Raw genomic sequence first — 26,025 nt, forward strand, 5'->3', positions numbered from 1 at the left:
TCCTCTTGCTACTTGGTATTTATTTCCATGGCCAATGGATGCAATAAGGGATTGTAATTTAATTGTTGGCAGAGGTTAAGATGATCCTCTCATTTGCACTTTGGCTTTGCTTTTCAAAATTTCCTTTGTCTCTTACAATGCAGATCTCTACTTTGAATTAGAATTGTAAAATTATCTCCTGTGTGGATTTGAAAGCCACTGTCGCAGCATAAACATCTTTCAAGGGCTTTATTCTTCAGTCTTGTGTATTAAACCTATTTTTTGTTAGTTGCTAATAAAGCCTTTGCTGTTGTCAAGGCACTAATGAGTGCAAAAGGGAAAAGACAACATTGTAGGATGTGTGAACTTAGAGAATGGGTTTTAATTGATGGGTTGCAGTTCACCATGTAGAAAATGTGAGCCTTCTGGAAGCCACGGGTGGTGTGCTTTGTTCTCTTGTTGCTTCTTCAGTAATAAAGAACTTTTGATCAATGCTGGAAATCACAGAACTGAAAGCTTGGTATAATTTTCCGTGGTGCTGAAAAGGACACAATACCTGTATGTTTGCCCTAAATATATACCTATAAAATACACCTACTTAGCCTAATTAAGAAAAGAAAATAATCTGGAGTCTCAACCTTTTATTTTGTACATTTTGCAGATATTCCTTCTGTCCTCTAGAGAAAGTGTCTCTTTCTTTAAGTTTGATAAATTTACTGAAGCAAATCACAGAGCCTCCCTGCTTTGTGTGTTAATTGCATTATTTTCATTGACAGATGGGGGAACATGGGGAGGGGAAATGCTTTGCCTGTGGTGTGGCCTGAGTTTGTCTCTTGGCACAGATTAGAACTGAGGAAGGGAAATCCTTGTCACAGTGAAGAGGAGCATTGGGAATAACCAACAGGTGTAGGAGTGAAACCTGGAGCCTGCTCATGCCTTCTGCACTAAAACGGCACTACAAATGAGTGAAATGTAGGTGAAAACAATCAGACATTAAAATGAGGCTCCAAACGACCCAGTTTGCTGTGCCTTATAGTTTGATTTTGGCTCAGTTCCTAATCTGGTTTCTCACAAGAGAAGCTCCTACTGTGAATAGCTTCTTCTTAATAATAGAATATTACTTTACTGATTAATATTTGTTGGACACTTAGTCTAATTATGGTTTCTCACAGCTACTTTAATTACTATCATATGAGGTTTAGCTTAAGCAAAATATTCCAGATGAGTTTAGTGATGCTTTGCAACTTAATTCTGTACATGGGAGCGTGGCAGCTGACTACTGGGAGAGAGGAAAACACTCTTTCCTGAGCCAGGACACGTGTTTTTGAATGATAAGATGTGTCAGTATTTTTGCTCCTGAATCAAAAGATGTAATACTGAGGATTTACAGAATGTGGGAACTCTGAAACCTCAGCCTGGGGAATAGCTGCAGTGAACATGATTAACTGGATAAAGGGGAGCTCTGTGTAGTGCAATTGAGGATGTCAGTGTTTACTCACTAATTGAAATTGGAGAGGCAGAATTAAAAGCTTGTGATTAGTAAGGAATGCCAATACCTTTGAGGGCTAGCTCCTATCTTTTCAAATGTACAGAGGAACACAGGATTGTTTTTCTTGGTGAGAAATTATCCTATTTCTTCTGAGTTGTTTGTGTTGAAAAGCAAAAGGTGAAATAATGGAGATAAAACATTGGAGGAAGATAGTCAATAAGTTTTTCTTTCCAGGATATCCCATTTTAAACTGGAGGTGTAGTCCACATTCATATTTATTGAATATCTTGGTGGGAAGTACAAAATGCTTGGACTGGATTTTTGTAGTAAATATGAACACCTTGGCATAGCATTGATACCAGGCATAAAAAAAGTGGGGGATTCACTAAAAATGTGACCTGGCACCTGCAGTTCTCAACTCTCCATTTGTACATCTCCAGCACCATTTGCAAACCTCACACCTCCATTACCTCTCCTTTTACAGAAAAATTCTTAAATGCAAAGTGTGTTTTTTACTATTGAGAACAATAAGTTATCAATTAAAACCCAAAACCCTGATCCTTGTGCATCGCTTCTGTTAAATCAGGAATGATGTCCTTGAAGTCCAACCTGAATTTTGACTTAGTATTTACCATAAACTTGCACTAGAAGTGCTTGAACTTCTGTATATTCACAATAGAGGACTTGAATGCTTGATTGATAAAATGTCTGATAAGACAAATGTGGGAATAAATGTTTCTGATTTTTTTTCAGGGACTCAGATTTCATTAAAACTTTGTTCTCCTCCTTTGAAATTGTTTATATCAGTTTAGGGAAGCAGGAATATGTGAAGCTTCTGAAATGCTCCTGCTTCACAGGATGTAGGAAGGCATGGGAATTTGATTATGGAAGAAGGGTCTCTTATAATATCAAAAAAAGAGAAATTAGGTTTCTATTTTTAAATAATGCTGATTTATTTTGAAGTGTAATGCTTTATGCTTTCACCCTTTCAAACTGATTCTTATTTAGGAGATGAAAGATTGTGCAAAATATAATATTCCTGTATAATTTAAACTGCCTGATAATGTGGTATAGCCTCCTAGAACTCAGGCCTAAACATTAGGCATTGATTTAAAAAAGGCATTTTAATAATTTAAAATTGTTCAATGCTGAGCATGATCAGCACCCCAATCATTTTCAAATAAAAGTACCTATAAAAATTGAAGCAGATGAATAATTTTAAATTGCTTTATACTGTGCAAGCACAGAACCCCAATCACTTTCAGGCTGAAGCACGTACAAGAAAAAAAGATTGAAGTGCTCTAGTAAATTTAAATTGCTATATACAAGGAAAAGGGCCTTGAAATTATTGGATACATAAATTTTTTCTTGAAATTTTCTTATTTTTATGTACAGCCCAGAGAGTTTAACTTTGTCCAAATGAGCCAAACAATCTGATTTTATAAACTTGCAAAATATTTAATTGACCTCTGTTCCATGTAGAACTGGTGGGACATTCCACAGTCAAATGTCACATATCCTGCTGTAGAAATTCTCAGTACTATTGGTATTAAAGCAGGATCCAGGGCAGAGATTTGCATTTTCCCCAACTTCTCATTTGTTTTATGTTTATTATTTGTGTCTGCTGCCTGTTGAATGTCACCTGGAACAACTGATTTGTTTGGTAAATACAGATAATTATAGAACAATTAAAAGTACTGGGAGTGCCATCCACAAAGTTTAGTGGGGAGGCTACAGTGGCTTCCTGCAGGAACTGGACTTGATTAAAAGGATGGATTCCAAAAGCAAATTATAGTTTATTGTGGAGGTTCCATGGTGGAATTTGTGGGATACATCTCAAAAATGTGCCTCAGGATTGGCAGCTGTTCCTCCACCTAAGGAAAATGTTGTTCTCATGGATACAGATCATTTTCTGTGACTATTGTTTCTACAATAAACAAACAAACAAACAAAAAAATGAAGAAAACCCCCTAATTTTTAGCAATTAACATACAACACTTCCCAGAAACACCATTCCTTGATAGCTGAAAAAAAAAGTTTTTCTGTAAAGAAATAAGAAATAAGCATTTAACATGGTGTTACTGAGGCTTTCTCCAATACTCCTGAGATCTCATTCTCAGTGTGTCAGGGTTTTCTTTGACTATCTAATACATGTGAGGTCAATAGTTGTATCTTTTGCATAAAAGATTTCATTCAGCTTTTAAATTGCAAGCAATTATGAGAGAGGGTTATAGACCAGGGTCTTGGTTTCACATTATTTATGTTCTAATTAACTTACCAGACTAATTTTTTTCCCCTCCTGCTTTGGCTACAAAGTGTTGATCTTTAATAGTTATCTGTTCCTAGCATTAATGGGTTTTATTTCTTTGGAAAGGTCATTCTTGATGTAATGTCACTGTTAACACAAGGAAACCTGTAACTTTTAGACATTTTACTTGGTTGTGATGAACTCAAAAATACTGAACTGCTTGCTGTCTTTTCCCTGGGGGTTGCTTTTTAGCAAAATAAAGCAAAATCACTTAAAAATCAGAACTGAAGAAGATTTCTAAGCTCAGCTCACATAATTTTTCTATACCTTGTTTTACAGAATAGATGGTCCTCTTCCTGCTGATCTCAAATAAAATCTTGTCAAACCTGGTAGAGAGGTTTGTGTTGGGCTCCTTGTAGAAATTTCTCAGTTTTTATTATTAGTCTTTGGATATTAGACTTGGTTTTTTTCCCAATAACCTTGCTAGAATCAAGGAATTTTACTTGAAAGTATTTTTTTTTAACATCTTACATTTGTGAGTGTTTAGGAGAAGGTCAGAAAAATGATCAACAAGTCTTTATTTGAAGTGGAAAACCAGATATTTTCACTCGTCCTTATACTTTTATGAGTTCTGGGGGGTTGGTTTCTGTTTTTGTAATGTTTGAAGGTGACAGAAATGTGTTTGTGTTTAATCCTTAAGTCCATGTTATACTTCCAAAGATTGTTTTCAGCAAGCTCATTTTCAGTTTTAGCTTAGCAGTGCAAAAGAGACATGTTCAGTGTTGCACTGAGTTCAGTTTGTGCTTTAGACTGTAACTTGGTGGAATATGGGGAAAAATAAGAGGTGGAAGGTTGTTTTTTCTTTTTGATAACTATCACATTGCTGGGAAATTAAATATGCATCATGTTCCTTAGCGTTTCCAGCCATCGTATCCAGAACCCACTATCTGCTCTAAGAAATATGATTTTAATTTTTTCTCTAACAGCTTTTGCCACATCAGTGTTTTCCTATGTAGAATAATGACTTGGCACCATGCAACTCCTTGTGAAGGGTTTTAAAAAGGTTAAAAAAAATTTAATTTATTTCTTTTTGAGAAAACCGAAGATCCATATTTTCATTCATCTAAGTGCTTCATGAAGTCATTACTGCTGGAAAAGAGGACCAACCTGTTTATTTCATTAGGCAATAAATAACTAAAATGTTTGGTATGAGCAGATCTTCAAAAAGGTTATTGTTGTAAGGCAGTTTAGGATTCAGCAATTCCACACCTTGCAGAACAACCAGTCCAGAACTCTGAATTTCAATGTTTCTTCTTTATGCCTCTTTCACTGGTACAGGAACGGCTCATTTGCATTACTCTGTACGCTGTAAAATGAATTTATTATGCAGCTTCTCTAAATAGGCTAACCAGTTGTAATCTCATTCCAGTGGTGTATGGGTTTCAACAAAACATGATTACTTCCTTCATAAAGCCTAAAAATAAACAAAAAAATAACCTTGGAGCCCAACCTGTCCTTTTGCTTGAGTCTAGTGTGTTAAATGGTGCTATTAATCACAAGGGGTAGTTATTTACTTGTTAAATACTTGAGTAATTTAAAATATTACTTTGTGCACAAGTAACAGCTTTTGGTCTCTGTTATTAATCATCAAAATACTTAATGAAGCAGGATGAGAGCCATTCCCTGGGTTACAAAAATCTGAGCAATGTTCAGATACGTCTGCATAGCTGAGGGTGGAAGTTGACCCTGCACTCTCAGCCACTCTGTACCCACCCTGTGGGTACAAATCATTCTCAGCTGGGGGCTCTGTTGGATGTGTGGGCAGATCCTGAACCTCTGCTCGGAATCTGTCTGGAGAGGGAAGGGGCTGGAAGGTCTCTGCTGATCATGGGCAGAGCTGGTCCCCATCTGGTCAGAAAGGGCATGGTTTTAACCATGCATGAGGGTTTGCATCTGTGTTTATATTTCATAAAGCTTAATCCTGGCTCTGTTTGCAGAAGCTGCTTACCATTGTCGTAGGTAAATGGTGGTCGTGCCTCCACTGATGTCAAATTTCTCAGCTCTTTGTGTGCTGGTTAAATTTAGAATGGTTGCGAGCCACCAGCATGACAACACTTCAAAAGGAATTTTAGGAAGCATTAGACAACATATTTTGGGTTTAAGGAAACATCCAGACTGTGGGGAACATTTATCTGGAATTTTTTATGTATTTTGCACAGGTGGAGCTTAAGCAGGCCCAAAGAAATGTTAGTGACATGCTCACAGGGATGTCTCCAAATAGAAGGAGATGGAAAGAGTTTGGTTTGTCTAGCTCAATAAATGGAAGATTTAGAGGGGACAAAGGTTAATTTAGTTATAAGACAAGACTTGTACAGGAATAAATGGCTATAAGTTGACCACGAACAAATTTATTCTGGAAGATATGAAATGGCCATCAGAATAAGGGTCAGGAATTGTGAAACGCAGAAATTATTTCTGATTGGGATCAAGTGATCTGGCCAGCAGATCACTGTGCCTGCTTGTGACGCCAGAGGTGGCTCCTGTAAAAGGCTTTCACAGAATCACAGGATTGTTGGGGTTGGAAGGGACTTCTGGAGGTCATCCAGACCAACCTTCATGTCAAGATGGGTTACCTGGTCCAGGTGACACAGGAATGTGTCCAGATGGGTTTGGAATATCTCCAGGGCTTCCTTCGACTTCTCAAGTTTTTCCTGTGCTCCCAAGTCAAGGGAAATCTAAGCTAGCTCCAGTTCTGAAGTGTGGAAAATATGTTAGTAATAATTAATTAAAAAACACTTTAATTTAGGATGCAGTTTCATGGCAGCTGCCCCAGGTTGGGGTGCAGACTGTGGGGGTCTCACGCCAGGCCCTGTTTTTCTACCTGGACACAAGATTCACAGAACTGTGTGGTGACTGAGCTCAGGGAGCAGGTGGGAATGGGAGAGCAGGAAAAGTGATTGGGGAGAGAGGATTTGTCCCAGCTCTGCCTTGAAATGAGGATGCTGCCCAAGTGCTCCTGTGCTTTGCAGGCACTGTCCATATTATCCTTCCTCACCCTGAACAGTCTGGGCTCCGTGGTCACTTTGATCTCTGAACAGCCTTTGGGAGCAGTAATAAATGAATAAATCATTTCTGAACAAAATGATGGTGCCTCTTCCAGAGCTCCTCAACTTCAGAAGGCGAGAGGCTGTTTGAAACTCCCTGTTCTGACAAATTGCTGCTTCAACAACTTAACGAGATTCCCAGTGCCAAGAAAGATGCACACCTTTTCCTGAGTATGCAATAAAATTCTTATAATAAACATAGGTACGTAAGGAAAGTGCTCATAAAAGGGAAGTTCCTGCGGTAGATAGTCTTACAAAAGAGTTTGTCACATTTTGTTTCCAGTTAATGGATGCCTACTGCAGTCACACAGCTTCAGTGACAGGAGAACTGAATTCATTTAAGCCAATAAAGTCATTCTAATTTGCATTTTCATAGCCCACTCTTCAGTACTCCAAGTATGACTTTCTCTTTTAGGACAGAGCTGTGCAGTAAATGGATAGGTAGGCCCTTTAAAAGGATATTTATCATCCTTGAAGAATCTTAGTGCCAAATCTTAATAGCATTTCTTACAAAAATGACTGGAACTCTCTATCAGATATAGAGGTAGAGCTGTAGAGATAGGGAACAGTCTTTTTTTTTTTTTTTTAATTCTTTCCTGATAGAAGAGCAGTTAAAGCCTGAAACAGTGAAAATTCCCCCTCAAAATGAAAATATTGCATTAAAAAATGCCCCAAATCATAGCATTCTAGAAATCAAATTAATTTGAAAGAATTGCATTTAATTAATTTAGTCACATTCAAAGATAAATAATTCAACATACCTTTATGTAAAGTTAAAATGCCTTTGTTAATTATGCCAATCAGAGGATCATTTATTCAGGCTTTTGAGGTTTTTTTTTGTTCTAGTTGATATTAAAAACACAGAAGACACAGAGGTCTTCACGTCCAGCCTGTGTGTGATTCAATGAAATAATTGCCTTAGGACCTGCTGACACTCTAATTGGAGTCTGTGTAATGCAGAATCAGAACCTTATTTAGAGCTGCACTCTCTTTATTTTAAGTATCCCTCTGTTAATTTCATTTGAATAACTCATTTAAATCTGAGAGAAGACTTCAAATTTCATCATCTTCCTTATGACTGTGTGCTGTTTATCACTTGTTTCCTTCTCTGATGGCCTCCTCATCATCCATTTTTGTGGGTATGGTGTTGCAGCACCTGAACATAGAAAAGGTTTTAAGATTCAAAAATCTCAATCTACATGATAAAAATATTTTGTCATGAGCAATTTAATTCAGTGTTGGCAGTTCTCATTATTCTGATTACTTTTTTCTCTTCGTTCTCATCTCTAAGGATCACCGTATTTCTTATGAAAATCTGAAGTTTTCATATGCAAAAAGCAAATTTCTGTTTCTCATGTTTCCACAGAAAAGCTCAGAAGCATAAATTTTCGATACCCACTTCCAAGTAAATGAGCCAAAAAAGAGGCCCCCAAACCATACTTCAAAAGATAAAAAACCCCCAACCCCACCAGAAACGTCAAACAAAACAACCAGAACTAAAAACTCACTTCTCAGGAAGTGACTCACAATTTTTGTACTCTTGAAATTATTTGTCTTAGTGAAAATGAGTGTGATATCATTTTTAGCTCCTCCTTTTTGTGCTCTATGTTGATTTGTTTTTATTTTAGATTACTCTCCTGAAGTCAAAGGCAGAATGTGGTCATACAGAATATTTTCCTCTGAAAAGAGATTTGTTTACCTTTGTTGTGTGCAGAATTCCTGTCTGGGCAGATGGCTTTCACAGGTGTCTGCACCATTTACATTTTTAATTAAGTAAAGCCTTACACAAGGATGAATTTCACACCATAAGAATTTGTGTGAAATGCAATTAATATTCTGCAGCTCGGGTTCCTGTGCCAGGTGATCTCCTCAAGGTAGGGCTAATGAAGATATGAGGGTGTACACAGCAAAAGGTGAGAAAATTCATTTGCAGGGCGAGCGTGTGGGCAAACTGAAACTGTGCAAGTTGAAAAGAACATAAAGATTCTCAAAATATTTAGAAAGACCTTTCTGAGATGACTTTCAGTCACCAGAAGAGGAGGTAGAAGGACCCTGTTATTTTGATAACCAAAGGTGCTTTAGCATCAGGGAGTTTATTAATTTCCTCTGCAGTATGGTATTAAATTGCTGTGTTTTTTTGCTTTCCAACCATATTCTTCGTGAGCAGCTTTCAGTGCAAATGTTGAGGTCAGTGAAGGTTACCAGCATGTGTGTGCTGGTTTATTAACTAAAAAAAAAGTTGTTTCTTAGCCTTGATATCTCACCAGGAATGCAGCTCCAGCACAGTGGCCAAACTAGCACAGAAGTTACTTGAACTATGACATTTCCTTACACCAACTGACAATAAATTCTGAAAGAAAAATTCTCAGAATATTAAATCTGAGTCTTTGCTCTGTACATTTCTGAAAAGCAGGAGGTTATGAAAAACTTTGATTTTGCTTGTTGGTGAACACAGGTTCTGTAGGTCTGAACAATCACAACTCTGCTTTGCTTTTCAGACTTCTACCCTTTTAGATTTTCATGAGCAAATTGTTTGCTGTATAACTATCATTTTTGTTCAAGAATTTGGTTTTTGTCTTGGTAGCAAGTGAGGGATCCTTTTGTACTAATTGCCCAGCACTTGACTAGTTGTGCGAACAATATTTGTATCTTCAGAGTCCTACATATGATATTTAAATATTATTTATAATGCATTTAGTGTAAGTCTTCATTTAGGCACCTATCAGCCCATAAAACCTTTTATTATATCTAAAAATATGAAATCTACATGGTGGTTAAATTCAGAATATGTTCTGCTTTGAGCAAGCCTCTTTGCCTTAAACATATATCTGCCTGACTTAATGTTTCAAGATATTTTTAAAGACTGCTGTCCCCAGTGTGAAGGACCTTTATAGAAATTATTTTAATGTGATAGACATTTAGTTCAACAGAAGTTTCTTCATGAGGAAAATAAATTACAATAATAATTTTCCTTTTTAAATACAATTAATTAAAAACTGTCCGTGTGATGACAGATTTAACATTTTGTCTGACATGTAGAGAAGAAGAAAGTGCCTGGAATTGCACAAGTGGAATAAAATGTTCCATTTCACAGCAAGGCCAAGCTTGAGTCTTGTAATTATTTCAGAGGGAGTAAAGGTCATTTTCTATTTGCTGCATCTCTATTATCTGAGCCTTCTGTACCAGGCTTACAGAAGTTAACTCATGACCCATTTAGATTGCCCAGATTTCAAAGTCAACTTAGACTGCACAAATCTGATAAAGTTGACATATTCCCATCTCTAAGCAGTGCCATAGATGATGTCCAAAGAGGCTTTTTATTTATAGCTCTGTAAGACAAGAGTTCCAACTTTAAGGCTTGAATAGCTGGGAGATCAGAACATGATTTGCCTCTTACTTGCTGTGTTAATCCTTTAGGAGAAGAGCAGTTTGTAGATGAATTTCAGGATATATGGCTTGGACTGTTTTTCTGCTGGGGACTCATTATATAACTTTGCTTGCATCTTGAGATGGGAGGAGGTTTTCTCCTGCTATGATTGCATTTTTATGCATATTCATCCAGGAACACTGAGTCAGAAAGACAGGTACTTCAAACCAGCACCTGTGCACACAGAAAATGTGTGCAGAAGATGCATGTGTGCCTTTCTTCCTCTGCATATGCCCATTGAAATGCATATAAGGTATATTTTTTTAACAATCAGTAATCAAGCTTTATGCGGAATTTTCAGGGCAGGCTCTGAATACCTCAGTTCACATTTATAGATATCTCCTGCTGGAAGACTGAAGGGGACACGTCCAACTCTCAACCTCAAAATCTCCAGTAAAATCAATATATCATTAAGAGAATGAGGGATTGAGGGCTCTGGTTTTAAACCTTTTTAAGAAAGGCAGGAATAATGTGATGCTGAAATTAAGAGCAATCAAGTGTACTGTACTTTTCTTGGTGCATTACTTTAAATCTTTCTCTTCTTCTTGGTTAATCCTTCCAAGGGACCAAGGTGGAGCAGGACAGGATGGAAGAAAAGGCGTCCATCTGTTGTGTTTGCCTTCCACCAGATTAATTGCCATGAAATATTCTGGCTGTCTCTCGCAGTCTGCTGGCACTTCTGGCCAAGCTTTTGTAGCAGTGGTCTGACATGAAACAAATGATGCAGCAGTTGGTTCCCATAAGAAAAACTAATGCAGACCAGGTGGGGCATTGCTGCCTTTGGATTTTGTAAATGGGATCACAGTGGACTTTAAATGAGTGGGAAATGCAAGAAGGGAGAGAGGAGATCACGTATCACTGATTGAGCAAATGGATTGTGGGTGGTGGGGAATAGGGAAACATACAGCTGTTAAAATATTGCAGGACATCTCTTTGGGATCAGGATCAGCAGACTTGGATGATAAGGGAGTGGAGATGAGAGATGCTGCTGGTACATTGGGAGAAGGGAGAGTGTGTTGTCACCTGAGCTGGTGAAGGAGAAAAGAGCCTTCAGCATTCACTGGTGCGGTACTGGGGAGAAATTGTCTTCACTTTACCCTTAAAGAACTTTATTTCCAAAACTGTAATTTTGTGTTGAGGATGTCTTGAGTAAATAGACCCATTGTGCAGAGCCACTTGAATTTAGGAGCAAATGTCTTTGAGAACCCCTGTGTTTTTTGTTCTTACTTGCCACACGTGCCCTGTCTAGTTGATTGTGCTGGGGCTGCCTGACAAGCAGCAGATTGCCCATAACAATTCTGAGATCAGAGTGGTCAGTGCTCCACCTGAAAGTCAGGTTTTATAAAACACCTTTAGATGTCCTAAAGCAGAAAGTACTCCTGAAAATGCACTTACACATATATGGGTTAGAAAATATGATTTGGCTTTTCCTGCTCTTAACCTTGTCTCCTTTTGCCTCTCTCTTTAGCCTTTTAAACTTTTTAGTAATTTCTTTTTGCTTGCTGCTTCTTTCTTGACCATTCTTACCCCCATTTCCCATTTAACAGCTGCCAAGAAAAATAGCCCTTCAGGTTGTTTTCTCTATTCAGGGATAAAAAGCTTCAGAGTCCGAGATTAGAACTGTACCTATTCCCAAGCAATTTTATGTTGCTTGTAAGCTTCCTCCTTTGATGTTCCTGTGGGGACACGGAGCTTGGGTGACCATGTACTGCCAGTGACACAAACTGTATTCAACTGGAACTTTCAGATCCACCTCCTCTATGATGAACACATTTCTTTTTCAGTCCTCCCTTGGTGTAAACATGTTTTTGATTGTAGGGAAAATGGGCAAACTGTGGCTTAGAGAGAAAGAAAAGAAACAGTTTATACTTGCTAGCAAAGAATTTATTTTAGAAATGAAACTTCTGTATGTGAGACTTTACTCTTGAATATAGAATTTCTTCTGCAACTTGGTGATCAACTTTGAGACAGATTTGCAGCTCTTAATTTATCACTTTTTCAAATTTATTTGCATGTGCTTAATTTCAGCATATATTTAGGTCTAGCTGTATTCAGATAGGCCTAAATAAATGTGATTTTTAGGAGCAAGATTACATCCGATGTTTTTATGGACCAGTAACAATCTTTATTGATATTCTGAACTGAAATTCACCTTGAAAACTACTATTTTGTAATTTCAATGCCAGCCCATATATATAAAAGCAAAAACCTTACATAAAAATTGTTCAGCAAGGTTTGAAGGGGAAGTGTGATGTGATGGATATTTTGTTTTATGAGTATGGACCCCAATGTTTTGTTTTATGAGCACTGAGCCTAAACCCGCTACAGTTCCCAGAAGCCAACATGATGGATGAAGGAGTGGATGTTAAAAGTCTATTTCTGTTTTTTTTTCCCCTCAGGTTCTGCTGCTTGCATGTGCAGAAGATTTAGAATGTGTGCCTGGATTCCAGCAGAAGGTTTTTTATATAGAAAAGCCATTTCAATTCACAGAGGACCGGCTGATTCTGAACCGTATGTTGTTTTCATATATTACTATCGTGCAAAAATCAGAATTGTTTATGTATTCATTTCATTCCTGCCATTTATCAGAAAGCTTTTTTTTGTTTTGTACCTAAGATTTTGGATATTGCCATGATTCAGTCTGAGTTCCCCTGTATTAATCCTGTGTCTCTACAGACTTTACTCTGTTTCATGTATGAGAAATGGCAAAACACAATATATAATCTTTTAGGACTATGTGAATATTGCGAAAACTTAGAATCAGACACTTCTTAAAAATTAAGTTTTTTAAAAATAGTCTTACCTATGAGCTTGAAATCAGGGTTTGCCCATCAACGTCTTTATTAAATTATTTCTGCAACTCAGATTTAGAAGTTTGTATTTTGAAAGCATTTATAACTGATGTAAGTCCAAGTCTTTGCATGAAATTCAGAGGCTGGAAGAAGTTTGAGATCATCAGTGATGGTAAAGTGTCACACAACTGGAATATTCAGTATATTTCCATTGAGCAGGTGTCACATTATAAAATCCAATTTGGCACTGTACACCCAAAGCATTAAACTGAAGGAGGTTTAACAGTTTTTCAGTTCTGGTGTTAGTTCATTCCAGTACTTCAGGGTTACAAGCTGTTCATTCCATTCTGGGGCTTTGGGGTTTCAGCCCTGTCAGACAGATGTGGTGCCTTATCCAATGGCTGATAGCTTTAAAGACTTAAAAAAGGATTTAAGTGTTGCCATTCTCATAACTTCCAAACACACCTGCATTTTTCCATGTGATGTTTATTACTAAGATTTCTTTGTTGTGCTTGGCTGCTGGTGCTGAACCAGGAGTTCTTCTGGGTGTGCAGCTTTGGGCAGTAGTGCTTGGCTCCTATGTGCAATATCTGGGTCCTACAATGGGATACATCCCATAGCTTGGTGGAACCAAAAAATGCAAACCAATATTACTCACCAAATGCACACATTTCTCAGCCCAGTTCCATCCAGATATCCCTGCTGCACACTGATGTATTTTCACTTCAGATGAAGGTGTAATCTGTGCAAATTCACTTTAAAATAGCATTAACTTCTCAAAACGAAATGTCAGAATTAGTTGCCAAAGTCTATTGAAATAACTCTCTTAAACTTCAGTCATTCAGCCTTTGGAGGTACTAAAATAAACCTCTAGGATAACATTTTTAGTCTCAGCATTTTGATATGTTGCTTAGTCTGAGCTGCTTTTTCACAGGAACTTTAGATCACGAGTAGTAATCCTCGTCAGAGATGTGAGATTGTTGTTCAGCTTAGGAAAGAGGTTTCAAACTTATTTCTTTGGGATATTTCGTTTTCTCTGAAATTCTTGTTTTGGAGTTGTCAAACACATTATTCCTACATGGCTAGAAGTTGAAATTCTTAGAATATAAGAGATTTAATAAGCAAGTAGATTTTAAGACCTATTAAAAGAAGAAATATGTATAAACTGGTGCTAAATTAAACACAAACAAACTTTGTTGAATGTTTTTTCTGCTTCAGAGCTTTGAGGCTGTAGTGTGTCTGGCCAGATCTGCTGATTTGGAGAGGATCACCCCAAGGATGGGTTGGTTCAGCCAAACTGACTGGGCTGCTCTGTGGTGACCCAGCCATTTGTGGTGGCGTGAAATGAGCACAATAATTAAGATGCTGTCATTAGTGGGAGGAGGAGGGAAGAGCAGGAAGAGACTCAGAAATGCCTGAGAACAATCTCTGGAATTAAATTATTTTAATAAGCAGAGAGTAAATTGGCCTAATGTGCAGTGTTGGACAGAGGCAGGCTGTCGACGCGTGATCCTGGTTAATTCAATCACCCACAAACAGGGTGTCCTTCATGCAGCACCATTAAACTTCAGCACAGTTCCTTCATTTCAGCTGTCAACAGAATTGATAATTTTAATTGTCTGTTTGAATACACTTTGCATGCTCTTGCATCTTTTTATGCCCATTACCAAGAGCAGTGTAATTGAGCAGTTGCATTGCAATGAGAGGCTTACCAGGGCTGTGTAAATTAATAGAGCAAATATGTAAACCAGGCCTATAGCAGTGATTGTTTTTGTAGTCCTCAATAAGCCAAGGAGCTCCTTAATTCTTTTCTGAAGTGCAATAATACAGTCTTTTTCTTTTTTTTCTTTTTCAATTTAAACAAGAACCTACTGTACGTTTCATTGCTAGCATCTCCCTTGTAATTAAATATAGGTTGTGATTGGTTCTTCTGTGTTTATTACTTCTACATATGGCAGTGTTAATTATATTTTACATTTACTGATGAGAAGAATGAAGAGTAGACCATACTGAGGGTATAGAATTTTATCTTATTTCTTGTTGTGATTTGTAGCAATTTTTATTAAAGCCTACTTATAAGCTGGCCATAACAAGTCCAGCTATGTGTGCATATTCTCCTTCCTATTAGTTTCACTGGTATTCAGTTACTATTAGTTTTTCTGTCATTGTGCTCAGGCTGAAGTAGCTTTTTAATTCTTATTTATTTATTTGCTCTTGCATGTCATTTAGTAGTAACCTTCAGACTTTGACCATTTCTTTGTCCCTGTTTGGTCAATATTTTTTTTCCCCTCAGGCCCCTTCAGATCTCCTTATAACTTGTGTTTTCTATAACCATAAACAATATAAGGCATCGCTCTTTTACTTTTGTTCTGCCTAATTTTTTCCTCTGTGTGCAGAACCAGATGTTTCCTTGATGCAGTGGGGAAAGATCCATGGAGTCACTTTCTGGAAATAGTAATTATGTCCACATAATTGTTATTCTAACAGTTGTGTCACTGTTTTTTCCTTCCTTATAGCTTTTGTTTTTTACTTTACACCTAGGACCATCTTTGCAATTCAATAGAGGAGATCATCAAGATTTCCACATTCTTGATGAAGTGCTAATTGACAGCATTTAATTACAGGTTTTACCTGTCAGAAGCACTTGTGGCCATGAAATGCCTGTCCCTGCCAAGGCTGGCAGGTCACTGGCAGTGACAGGGCTCTGTCACGCTGGGCTGAGGGAAAGTTCCTAATCAGACTCAACAAACCTGGGAATGTAATTGTGTTCCATTAATCACGTTTATACTTAACACACATCGGGCTTGGCTTTTGGGGGTATTTTTAATTGACAATGAATCAAATAGTGCACTTGAATAATGGAGGCAATTAACATAAAGCACGAGGTGATGCATTGTGCATACTAAACTGGGGAAGGCATTGCCAGTGCTTTAAATGTCAAAACAAAGGAAGTTTTGACCCTTACTTGAAAAGCTCTAATTTGGATGTTAATTAATGGCTGACCTCTTGTGTCTCTTGCGTGATAGATTGCCTGTTCAGAGCCTCCTTTGTCTGTCTGCATTTGGGTACATTTTGTTCTGTGGATATTAACAGAGAGCTTTCTGTTAAACCATATCAAAATCACTGCTTACTCGTATTATGTGAAATATCTTAGTGCACTTATTAATGCTTAAAAGCAGGTTTTCAATTGTCTGGCAAAGCTGTGGCCTCCAACAAGATTTACTTTGTTCAAACCAAACAAAGCCTGTGGAAAGATCAGAGAAGATCATTCCTCCTCCTAGATCTTTGTGTGCACAGAGATCATGGCCCTGGTCGTGCCTACATCGAAATATTTCCTGTTGGTTCTGAGCTGATTCCATGCCAGTTTGTTGTACAGATGACCTCCTCCTGCACCTTTTCATGCTACCAAAATTGGTGCTGTTCCCCTCCTGCTCATTCCGATCCTTGAATTATCCCACCCACTTCATCCATCTCCCCTTTTCCCTCTCCCCACACCCTGCACAGAGCCCTGGCAGCCTCGTTCAGCCCGCTGTGTTCTTCCAGAGCCTCTGGCAGGGCTCTGACACGGGGTTTGGATGTGACTCTTAACTCTTCGTGCTGAATATTGCAGGGTTTGGGTAATAGGGATTGCACATGGTAGTTGTAGCTTGCAAAAGAACATGTTCAAGCAAGGTAAGAATTTAAGCTTAGCAATTTCTTGCAGGGAAAACTGTCTGGGCTCCTGGGTAATAGCAATATAACTGTGGATTTTCCATCTATTCAGTGTGTCCTTGCTGAAACAGTGTTGTGGCTTTTCAAAATGAAGAAGATTTTAATGCATTTTGAGTTTTACAAACATCTTCAATTTTCTTTCAATTCACTTAAATCGCTCTCTGTGTTAAGAACCTGCTTCAGAAGATATTGAAAAATGACTGTTCCCATTCCTTGGCATGAGGGAACAGGTTCAATGGAAAGGCATTCAACTTTCCTACCCAGGTAGGGGAGTGCTTATTATGCCATAAAATATATACCTTAATGGGCTCATCTACATGGATAGAATTTGGATGTTAGAGCTTCAATCTGACACTTGGCTAAGATAAGGCACCTGGAACTCTTATTCCACATGGACAGAAACATTGGTCAGGATTTGAAGCAACACATCTTAAGCACATTTAAATGGCCAAAGGAAGACAAACTCATGAGTGTAAAGTTCCAGGAAATGTCTGGGGCTCTGTGCAAAAAGGTTGCAAAGTAGTGAAAGTTCTAAAGTGGGAGGTTGGGAACTTTACTACACGCTTGTGGAGGCAGGGTGAGGAAGATCCTTTTGCACCTAAATACCTCATGCATTTTCTTTTAATTGAAGATTGCTGCTGAACTCCTACACAGAGGGAGAATGTTTTCTGGGAATACATATTATAACTAAATAATGCAGAATATCTTAAATGTGCCTCTGAATAGATACATGCAGATTGATGTTGCAGCACAACAATATCACATCATCTGTTTAACTGCTTTCACACATGACTGAAACAGAACAAAATAGCAGAGAATAGTTATTGAGTGCCAGGTGGTCAGACAATTCCCTCCCAAAAGTTTCCAGGACCTGAGGGTGAAGCAGTCAAAAACAGACCGGTTTTTATGCATATACATTAAATGAAACTAGTGTTTGCAAAGGTAGGACATTACACTGAGCAGAGTGAAAGAATTATTTAGTCTCTGAAAAACATCTTCTGGGCTGAATCAAAACCTCTCAGGGGTTCAGTCAGCTCTTGTGGAATAACAGAAGGAAAGGCATATGTGTTGGTGAAACCTCCTCCTCGCATTTTAATTCCAAGGTGGAGGAAATGAGGATCTAAACCCAAAGTTTCTTGTCTGTTTTGTTGAGAAAAGACACAAAATCCTGTTTAAAAAACAAACCAAAACAAGTAAACTCACATGAAAAGTGCTGAGGAACTTTGCAGTGACTGAATGCTCTGTTAGCAGCTTGGTCTGGATTTAGGAAGATAAAAGTAGCAGATTACTTGGTTTTAGATTTAATTTGTTTCTGGAGACTTTCCAAAAACCATAATGTTTCACAGCTAACACTTTTTTGAAATACGTGTGGGCTTTGGTTGGCTGAAACATGCCAGCTGTTCTCCTAATAATCTAAATCAATGGCCAACTGCTCGGTATTAGCAGGTTGGGTCTCTTCCTCACTGCAGTGCAAACCTTGTATTAATAATGTCCCCAGGTGCTTCAGGGGAAGACTTCTCTGCTCATTTCCAGTTGGCAATTTCAGAACAACGAAAAAAATCAAATTAAGCATGCTATTACTCCTGAACCCATTACCCACGCAGGCCACGAGGCTGCTCCTTCTCTGCAGGTGTAGAAATATGCTGGAAGGCCAAAACCACTTTTAGGAAAACGCAGGTGGCTTAGTTGAGGCCAACTCCATCAGCAAATAATCTGACGCTGATTGCTTATGGCTGGCAAAATTTTAACAGGGTCATCTTGGGGAGGAAATGAGAGGTAGGGAGATGAGATTTCTGGTTTTAGGTTAGAGCTGGGGTCGCCCTGGAGAGGATCCAGCACCAGCCCAGCTTTGTCAGGAGCAAAATTTGTCCATGTGTGACAAAGAGATGCAAATCACCCCACACTGAGACATTAATGCATTTCTGTTGAACATTACTTGGTATTTTCACAGACTGCTTTTCTGACAAGACTTTTAATTTGAGGATCTTAGCAAAGCACCATTCAAAAGAATCATGGCCAGCTAACCTTTTCCATTACATTTCAAAGTGCAGTGCGGACATTTAGCGAGAATTAATGGGAGTATGTGAGGTTAAATCTTCCTTTAAACATAGAATCTCATTTAAGTTAATGATATCTTAAAGCATGCAAGTATTCTTGAAAATAATTGTAGATGTAGTTCACAATTAATTCTGAGCTTTTAGGATTTCTCTCTGTTAATCCAAATCAAATTATAACTTTTCTAATGTAATTATGACCATTCTTCAACTTGCAGTTTTTCTTTCCCTTTGCTTATTTAAATCAGTCCTTTTCAGACAGAGCAGTCTGTCTGCTTTAATGGACACATCTCCTTTTCACACAGCTTTCCTGTGCCATGTGATTTCTCAGTCTTGCCTTGAGAATAAGTACCAGTGGCTGTAAACTCAGAAAGTCTTTCAGAAATTTCTTAGATTAGGGGATTTTTCCAGCTGGAGGCGAATGCTCTGATTTTGTTTTATGCCTCTGTTCAGCCTATCCACCTGAACTTTTTCCTCTAGAGAAGGGAAAGAAAAAGTAACTTTTAATGGATTGATTCTGAAAACTCTGGTCTGTCTGAAATGACTTTGTGCATATTTGTATGCCTTGTACCTACTGCTTCTGGGGCAGGCAAGTGAACCTGTAGATAGGGCACTAAGTGCATGTCATACTCTGTGATGTGAATATTAGCCGAAATGCTTGTCTTGTGTTTTTCAAATCCCTGAAAAAATATCAGCCTGGGCAAAGGGTAGGATTTGCTCAAATAAGAATCCTTGCCTGTAAGGGATTATCTTCAACAAAATTTGAAATTCCTTTACCAAGGAATTCCTTTAAAACAAATTAAAATAAAACTAGGAGACTTGGGAAGACCTAAAAGATTCTTACAGTGATCTGGGACGTTGCTTTTTAGACAAGAATTCCATCTACAATACTCATTTAGATTTGTTTATTTTTTTTTAAATAAAAGCAATAAAAAACCCAGTGCAACCTTTGTCTCTCAGCTGTGGAGAGAACTGAAGCAGAAGTGAGGGGCCTTTAATAAGGCAGCAAAACGGAGGCACTGCTGGAACAGCTTTACAGGTAGTCAATAGCAGAAGAGAAATTCCTCCCTGAAGTTGGAGCCAGCACTGGGAAATCTCTGACACTTTGAAACACTTGCTGGCAAGTGCCAGAACCTAAAAGCAGGTTAGGCGTAAGTACGTGATAATCTCCTTGATGAACAGGACCATTCTGCTGCCAGGGAGTCGGGTTGGTTTTACTGAAAATCAGATTGTGAATCTTTTCTCCCTTATCAACAGTGTTGTAAGTGCTCTGGCTGGATCTGGCTTAGTGTATAAACTGGATTGTCTTGCCTTGGACTTTTCCTAAAATAGTGTAAAGCAAGGTTGTAGGAAATTGGGTGCATTTTTTATTCTTTTATTATTATATTATATAATTAAATATATTATTCTCTACTAACCACACTGATAGGAAACATTGCTTATGTAAATGTATTGAGGCACACGGGTTTTGTTTACCTTTGTGTGGCAGTGAAACGGGAAACACAAAATGTGCTCTGGTCTGCTAAAAACCCAAATTGCCTGGTTACAAGTAGGACTCCTGCAGGCGTTATTTAGCTGGAATTTTAATTACAGTGCCAGCTCTCAACACTTACAATAAAACAGTAGGGAGACAACTATAATTTGACCTTCATAAAACATTAACACCAACCTATACAAAAACATAACTTCAGCTTAAAAGAATACAGTGGGAAGCACAGGTCAAGAAATTATGAAAACAGTGTACTTATGATACTTTAACTTTTGGAAAAAGCACAGCAATGTGCTCGTGTGGACAGCAAATATGTGTGATATTGGTGTGTTTGGTTCCCTGAACCATCTCCTGGTCCTAGTACAGAAATGCTGTATTGTTGGAAGAAGAAGCTTCTCATGGCTTTTTCATATCTTCAGTGCTTGGGGTAAAGGATGCTGCCCAAACCCCGTGGGAAATGCTGATGGATAAAAGTCAGCTTGTTTCTTTTGCCAGAAAAACCAAACTTTGAGTGCCCACTCATCCCCTCTGAGCCCCTTCTTTGCTGCAGTGTTTGTGGCAGTCTCCTGTGTGAGCTGCACCTGGGCCAGGGGCTCCTTTCTCCTGTTGCAAGTCAGAGCAGAATGGGGTGGGGGAGAGGAGGAATGGATCAGGACAGTCCGTGCCTGTGTTAAATGGGAATGTCAATGCAGCTCTTAATTTATCACTTTTTCAAACCAATTTGCATGTGCTTAATTTCAGCATATATTTAGGTCCAGCTGTATACAGCTAAGCCTAAATAAGTTTGATTTTTAGGAAGAATATTACATCCTATATTTTTATGAACCGGTAACAATCTTTATTGATATTCTGAACTGAAATTCACCTTGAAAGCTACTATTTTGTTATTTCAGTGCCAGCCCATACAGATAAAAGCAAAAACCTTACACAAAAATTGTTTTCAGCACTGCTGAAAGGGGCGGCAGGACTGGCTCCGAGGTGTAGAAACACCAGAAATGGTCACAAATCCAAATGCGTTTCTGCTTAATTCTGGCTGAAATAGTCCCTGAGTTGTGGCATGGCAGCTCACAGTATTTCTAGTTCTGTCATCAGGCAAAGATGATGAATAGCGTGCTCCCAGTCTTCTCTTGTTGTTAATTTAATATATAATAAGCATAGTTAATAAATGTCACCTTGCTTTTTTATGAAATGGACTTGAAGCTGTAAACACAAGGACACTTTAAATGTCCCATGATTAAAGGAAAATTTGAAGTTGTCTGAATGCCAAGGTTACAAGTTGCCTTTGTGTGACCTGAAACATTTTTCCTCTGCCCTTTGCTGACAGGTGAAGTTGCTGAAGTCTCTTCTTCTCTAAATTTTGATGTGATATTTCACACCATGCTATATCTGTGTTCAAAGGTGATGCTGGATGCACACAAAAATTATGGGGGTAGGAGGGAAGTTAGTCAATATTGTAGTCAAGAGTTTCCCAGGGATTCATTTTGGCTGAATGAAAAACCATGAGCTCAGCTAACTATGATTTGGCTGGCCAGTTACTATTGCTCTGGTTTTTGGGGATCTTTTTGGTGTTTTTAATCAAGGCTCCTCTAGCTGGAATTTTTATTCATCCTGGTTTGTATTTATGGAGGAACCACTCAAGTGCATAATAAAAAAATATAAGAAATAGTGATTTTATAATATTTTTCTAGAGCAATGAAAGCAGTATTGTGGGAGATATACAGAGTAATTTGCAACCAAAGAGCTCATTTAATTTAAATTTTTAAAAGTTACGTTTGTGACAGAGCAAAGGGTCTAAAATTATCTTTAATAACAGAACTGATGAGTTCACTCTTCCGATTAATAAGAAAATGCAACTCTCCAAATGTTCTGTAAGATTTGGTGTTTCTTCTGAGAAATCAGATCTCATGCAGGTAGGCAGAAGATTTTTGGCATAATAGAATAGCAGCTTCTGTCAATTCAATGTAAATCAAAACATGAAATTTTATTTTAAATGATATTATTACTTCTGGCACTTTACTTCTATTCTTTGAGACACTGCCTTTAATAGCTTCTCCAATAAATTTCAAAGAAGCTGAAATATAGAAGCTGTAACACTTCCAAAATAAATCTAGTAATTGTAATGCTTCTGAAAACATTGGGCATTGACTACTTACTGCTGTTTTTATAAGTCAGCATCACTTCCCAGAACTGTCTGATACTGACTGGAGTTAGCACTGGTAATTAATTGAAATGAAATTACTCCAGTGATGAACGAGGGCTGGGCATGTTTGACTTAACTCTTCCTGGTGCTCTAGCTGTGCTTGAGATCCTGATTTAGAAGGGATTTAAACAGCACCTTAATTTCAGTTCCTTGCCCACTCTCCAGAGCCTTGCAGAGGCACAGATCCTCTCAGCTCCAGCACCAGATTTTCTTGCACAGAATGTCTTTTGGGAAAGGCTCAGGCTGAGCTGTGAGGAGGCTGCTCCCTATGCAGCCATGCAAAAGGAAAGGTGGGAGAGCTTCCCAGCACATGAGTTTTCTCTGCTGAAACAGATGATTTGGGCTGATTATGCTCAGAACCATAAGTACAGCACGGAGTTCAATTTCCACGGGTGAGTGCTGCTCCTGCTGAAATTGGGTTTTTCTGCACAAACCTGTGCCAAAACTCTCATCCTTCCTGTCTGCAAGGGCTACTGGATTTTAGGTAACTGGTCAAACAAGTCTGGAATGGTCTTTTAAATGTTCTCTTAATGACTTCTTAAATATAACAGATGTGGGTAGGGCTGAGCTCTGGAAATAGGTGCAGGGGCTGCTGCTGGCAGTGTGTGGGTGAGAGCCTCAGGATGCTGAGCATGGCTGGAGGGACCAGCTGGCACTGCCCTCAGGAGAACTGACAGATTTAATAGTTTAATAAAGAGATAAATATTTGCTAAATTAGATTAAAGATTGGATTTAATGCAGCCAGATTGAAAAGGATAGGTTATGGGCAAAGGTGGTAAAATCGTTTTATGTCGAGATTTACTATTCCTACAGGTCTCTAAAGCCAGGTCTGTAACCAATCTTCCTGCTAAAGCTTGGGGTTTAGAGAACTCAGAGGCAGCCTCAGCTTTGTTTGTCCTCTGGGAAAGGACCTGATGAGCTTTAACAGAGCTTTGCCAGTTTAGGAGTCGTGGGACCATCAAGGTGCAATGTTCCAGGCTTCATCCTGAGTGCTTCTTTCCAGAAATAATGCCTGCAAAGGTCACTTCGAGAGCCTGTTTGGCCCAGAAGGACACTGTGAGGTTCCCAGGCATTGCACAGCTCATGGATCTGTGCACAGCAGGGCTCTGGAGTTGGGAAGGTGTGGGATGTGCCAAGGGGTGCCACAAGCTGAGGCAGCACCAAGCAGGACTAAACTGTGTGGTTTGGTACTGCAGGGAATGGCACCTCCTGCCTTTATGGGTTTAAAAACACCACCAAAACCACCAAAATCAACCAAACTCCACCAAAACAAATATAAACACAGAATAGAGCCCCCAAAGCAACTTTCAGGCAAATACAGAAACCTCTTCTTCTCTTCCTCTCCCCTCCCCTCCCCTCCCTGTGACAGTCTGTGAGAGTTATTGTGCAATCTTTTGAGTTTTTACACAGTGTTTTCTTTCCTGGGGAGCAGACTTTTTACTTGAACCTACACCTGCCATATTCCCAGGAGACTGAAATATTAGCTGGTCGTATAAGCTTGTATTTTATCCTTCTTGTTGCTTCTTTCTGTTGAAAGAGTTTTACTTTAGATGGATTAATTACAAGTGGATTGAAGTCGTTGTTTCAATCCCTCCTCACGGAGTGTTTATATTTTTAAATCAGTCAATGAATAGATAAAACCACGAGAAGCATCAGTGATCACAAAATAAGTATTTTTTTTTTTTGTGGGAAGGCCACATGGGAAGGCTAGGCTGTGATCGAATTGCTCAGGGTGATTGGTTAAGGTTAGCAAATCAAAGGTGATCTTACCTGGGCCTGCCTCCTGTGTGGGAGACAGGATGGTTGGAATTTCACTCATTTTTCAGAGCAAAGCTCAAGGTCATAACTCACTGCTGGTGGTGGATTTCCAGGAGGTCCCAGTGGATTTAGAGAGCATGTGCTTCCTCAGGTTTGGATGAGACTGATTAATTTGTTTTGGAGTCTTTGGATGGGAAAAAGTAGAGAAACCTTCCTTTGAAAGAAGCGAATGAAACAAGGATGAACAAATTATCTTTAAAGAAGAATTTTTGATTAGCAGCATCTCCTTCTGATAAATTGTCCTGATCTCAAAGCTCCTTTTCAGCCATGCTGAAAAAGGTGATGGTTTCTGCCAGTTCTGCTGGCAAACCTGAGCTCTGCAAAGTCTGAGGCAATGAACACAAATAATGTTCTGTTTGCTTCCCTTCCAATTCTGTGCTAAAAAATTCACCTAATTAGAAGGATTAGAGACACTGGAATGAAATGGGGGAAATATAAATTAATTTTCCTCCCAAAAATTGACAATTTTGATCTGAAGGTTGCAAGAGTTTGTTAGAAGCTGTTGAGGTGTGGTCATGAAATCTTACAGGAATTATAAAAAGTGCTGAACACTGATCTGCCAATGCCATTTGTAGCTGACTTCGTGCAGTTCTGTTTTACCTCTGGAAGGTAAAATCAATTTCAGATTAACTTTGACAGGGAGGTGTTGAGGTGTGTGAGTCAGCACTTACTCAGATATTTCTGCCAGCCTGTTGGGAAGACAAAGAATTGTGATGGATATTATCAATAACAGTGCTAGCCTGAAAGGAAAATTGGCAAACTAAGTTAGGAAACACTTTCCTACCCTGTCCTGGCACACTTCACAAAAAACTAAATTATAGGTTGTTATTAGTGTACAAAACTAAAATTTATCTTGAGATTTAAGAACTTTTTTTCCCCTGCTCTACCCCTTTTTGTAAAAAACCCTGCTGTTATTGTTTTTACAGTTTTTTCTTTTCCACTTTGAAATCTGGAACGGCTTTTTTTTTTTTTTTTTTTTTTTTTTTTTTTTGTATTTGGTAGAAGTCAGTACAGCACAACTGAAACAATGAGGGATTTCATTCTTTTTATCCACAATTGTGGAGCTATATTCAATAACCCTTTATAACAATCTTTGCACTGTACTGAATTATGTATTGATTCTTCTTTTGCAGTAGCTTCATTACAGAATTCCAGATGGAAAATGGGCTTTTAGATGTCAACCTGAAACTCTTCACAGTTTTGAATATGGTATTACACATAATTCTGTGAGGACCTAATCACACATCGTTTGATTTCAATGAAACAACTCTCATTGACTTCCCTGAGAGCTGGCTGGGGCTTGGCTTGAGCTATTGCCATGTTATTGAAAGCCTAATCAGCATTTTGATTCAATTTTCCATCTCTTTCAAGTCTTGCATGTTAGCTCTGCTGTGCATGTGGAGCTGCTACACAGAATGATGGATTTTGGGTTGGAAAACCCCCTAAAGTCACTGAGCCAAACCATCACCCCAGCACTAAATCCAAGTGTCACCTCCAAGGATGGGGACCCAGCATCGCCCTGAAAATCCTGTTTCAATGCTTAGTAACCCTTTCAGTGTAGCTATTTTTCCTAACACCAATCTAAGCCTTCCCTGGTACAATTTGTGGCCATTTACTCTTTCCCCATCACTTGTTAATTTTGAGATTGACCCTACCTGGCTACCACCTCCTTTCAGGGACTTGTAGAGAGCAAAAAGGCCTCCCCTGGACCTTC

The 26,025-nt window shown here is 38.6% G+C and overlaps 1 protein-coding gene across 2 annotated transcripts in view; it reads left to right on the forward strand.

Annotated features, from left to right (window-relative positions):
• Positions 1–26,025, forward strand: part of CDH13 (cadherin 13) — a 453,057-nt gene that overhangs the window by 72,799 nt on the left and 354,233 nt on the right. For both annotated transcript variants that reach the window (XM_072934294.1, XM_072934293.1), the window contains exon 2: positions 12,647–12,758. In XM_072934294.1, the coding sequence (XP_072790395.1) occupies positions 12,647–12,758 (112 nt within the window). The remainder of the gene's footprint in view (positions 1–12,646; positions 12,759–26,025) is intronic.

The sequence above is a fragment of the Taeniopygia guttata genome, chromosome 11 (genome assembly GCF_048771995.1).
Source record: "Taeniopygia guttata chromosome 11, bTaeGut7.mat, whole genome shotgun sequence".
NCBI lineage: Eukaryota > Metazoa > Chordata > Aves > Passeriformes > Estrildidae > Taeniopygia > Taeniopygia guttata.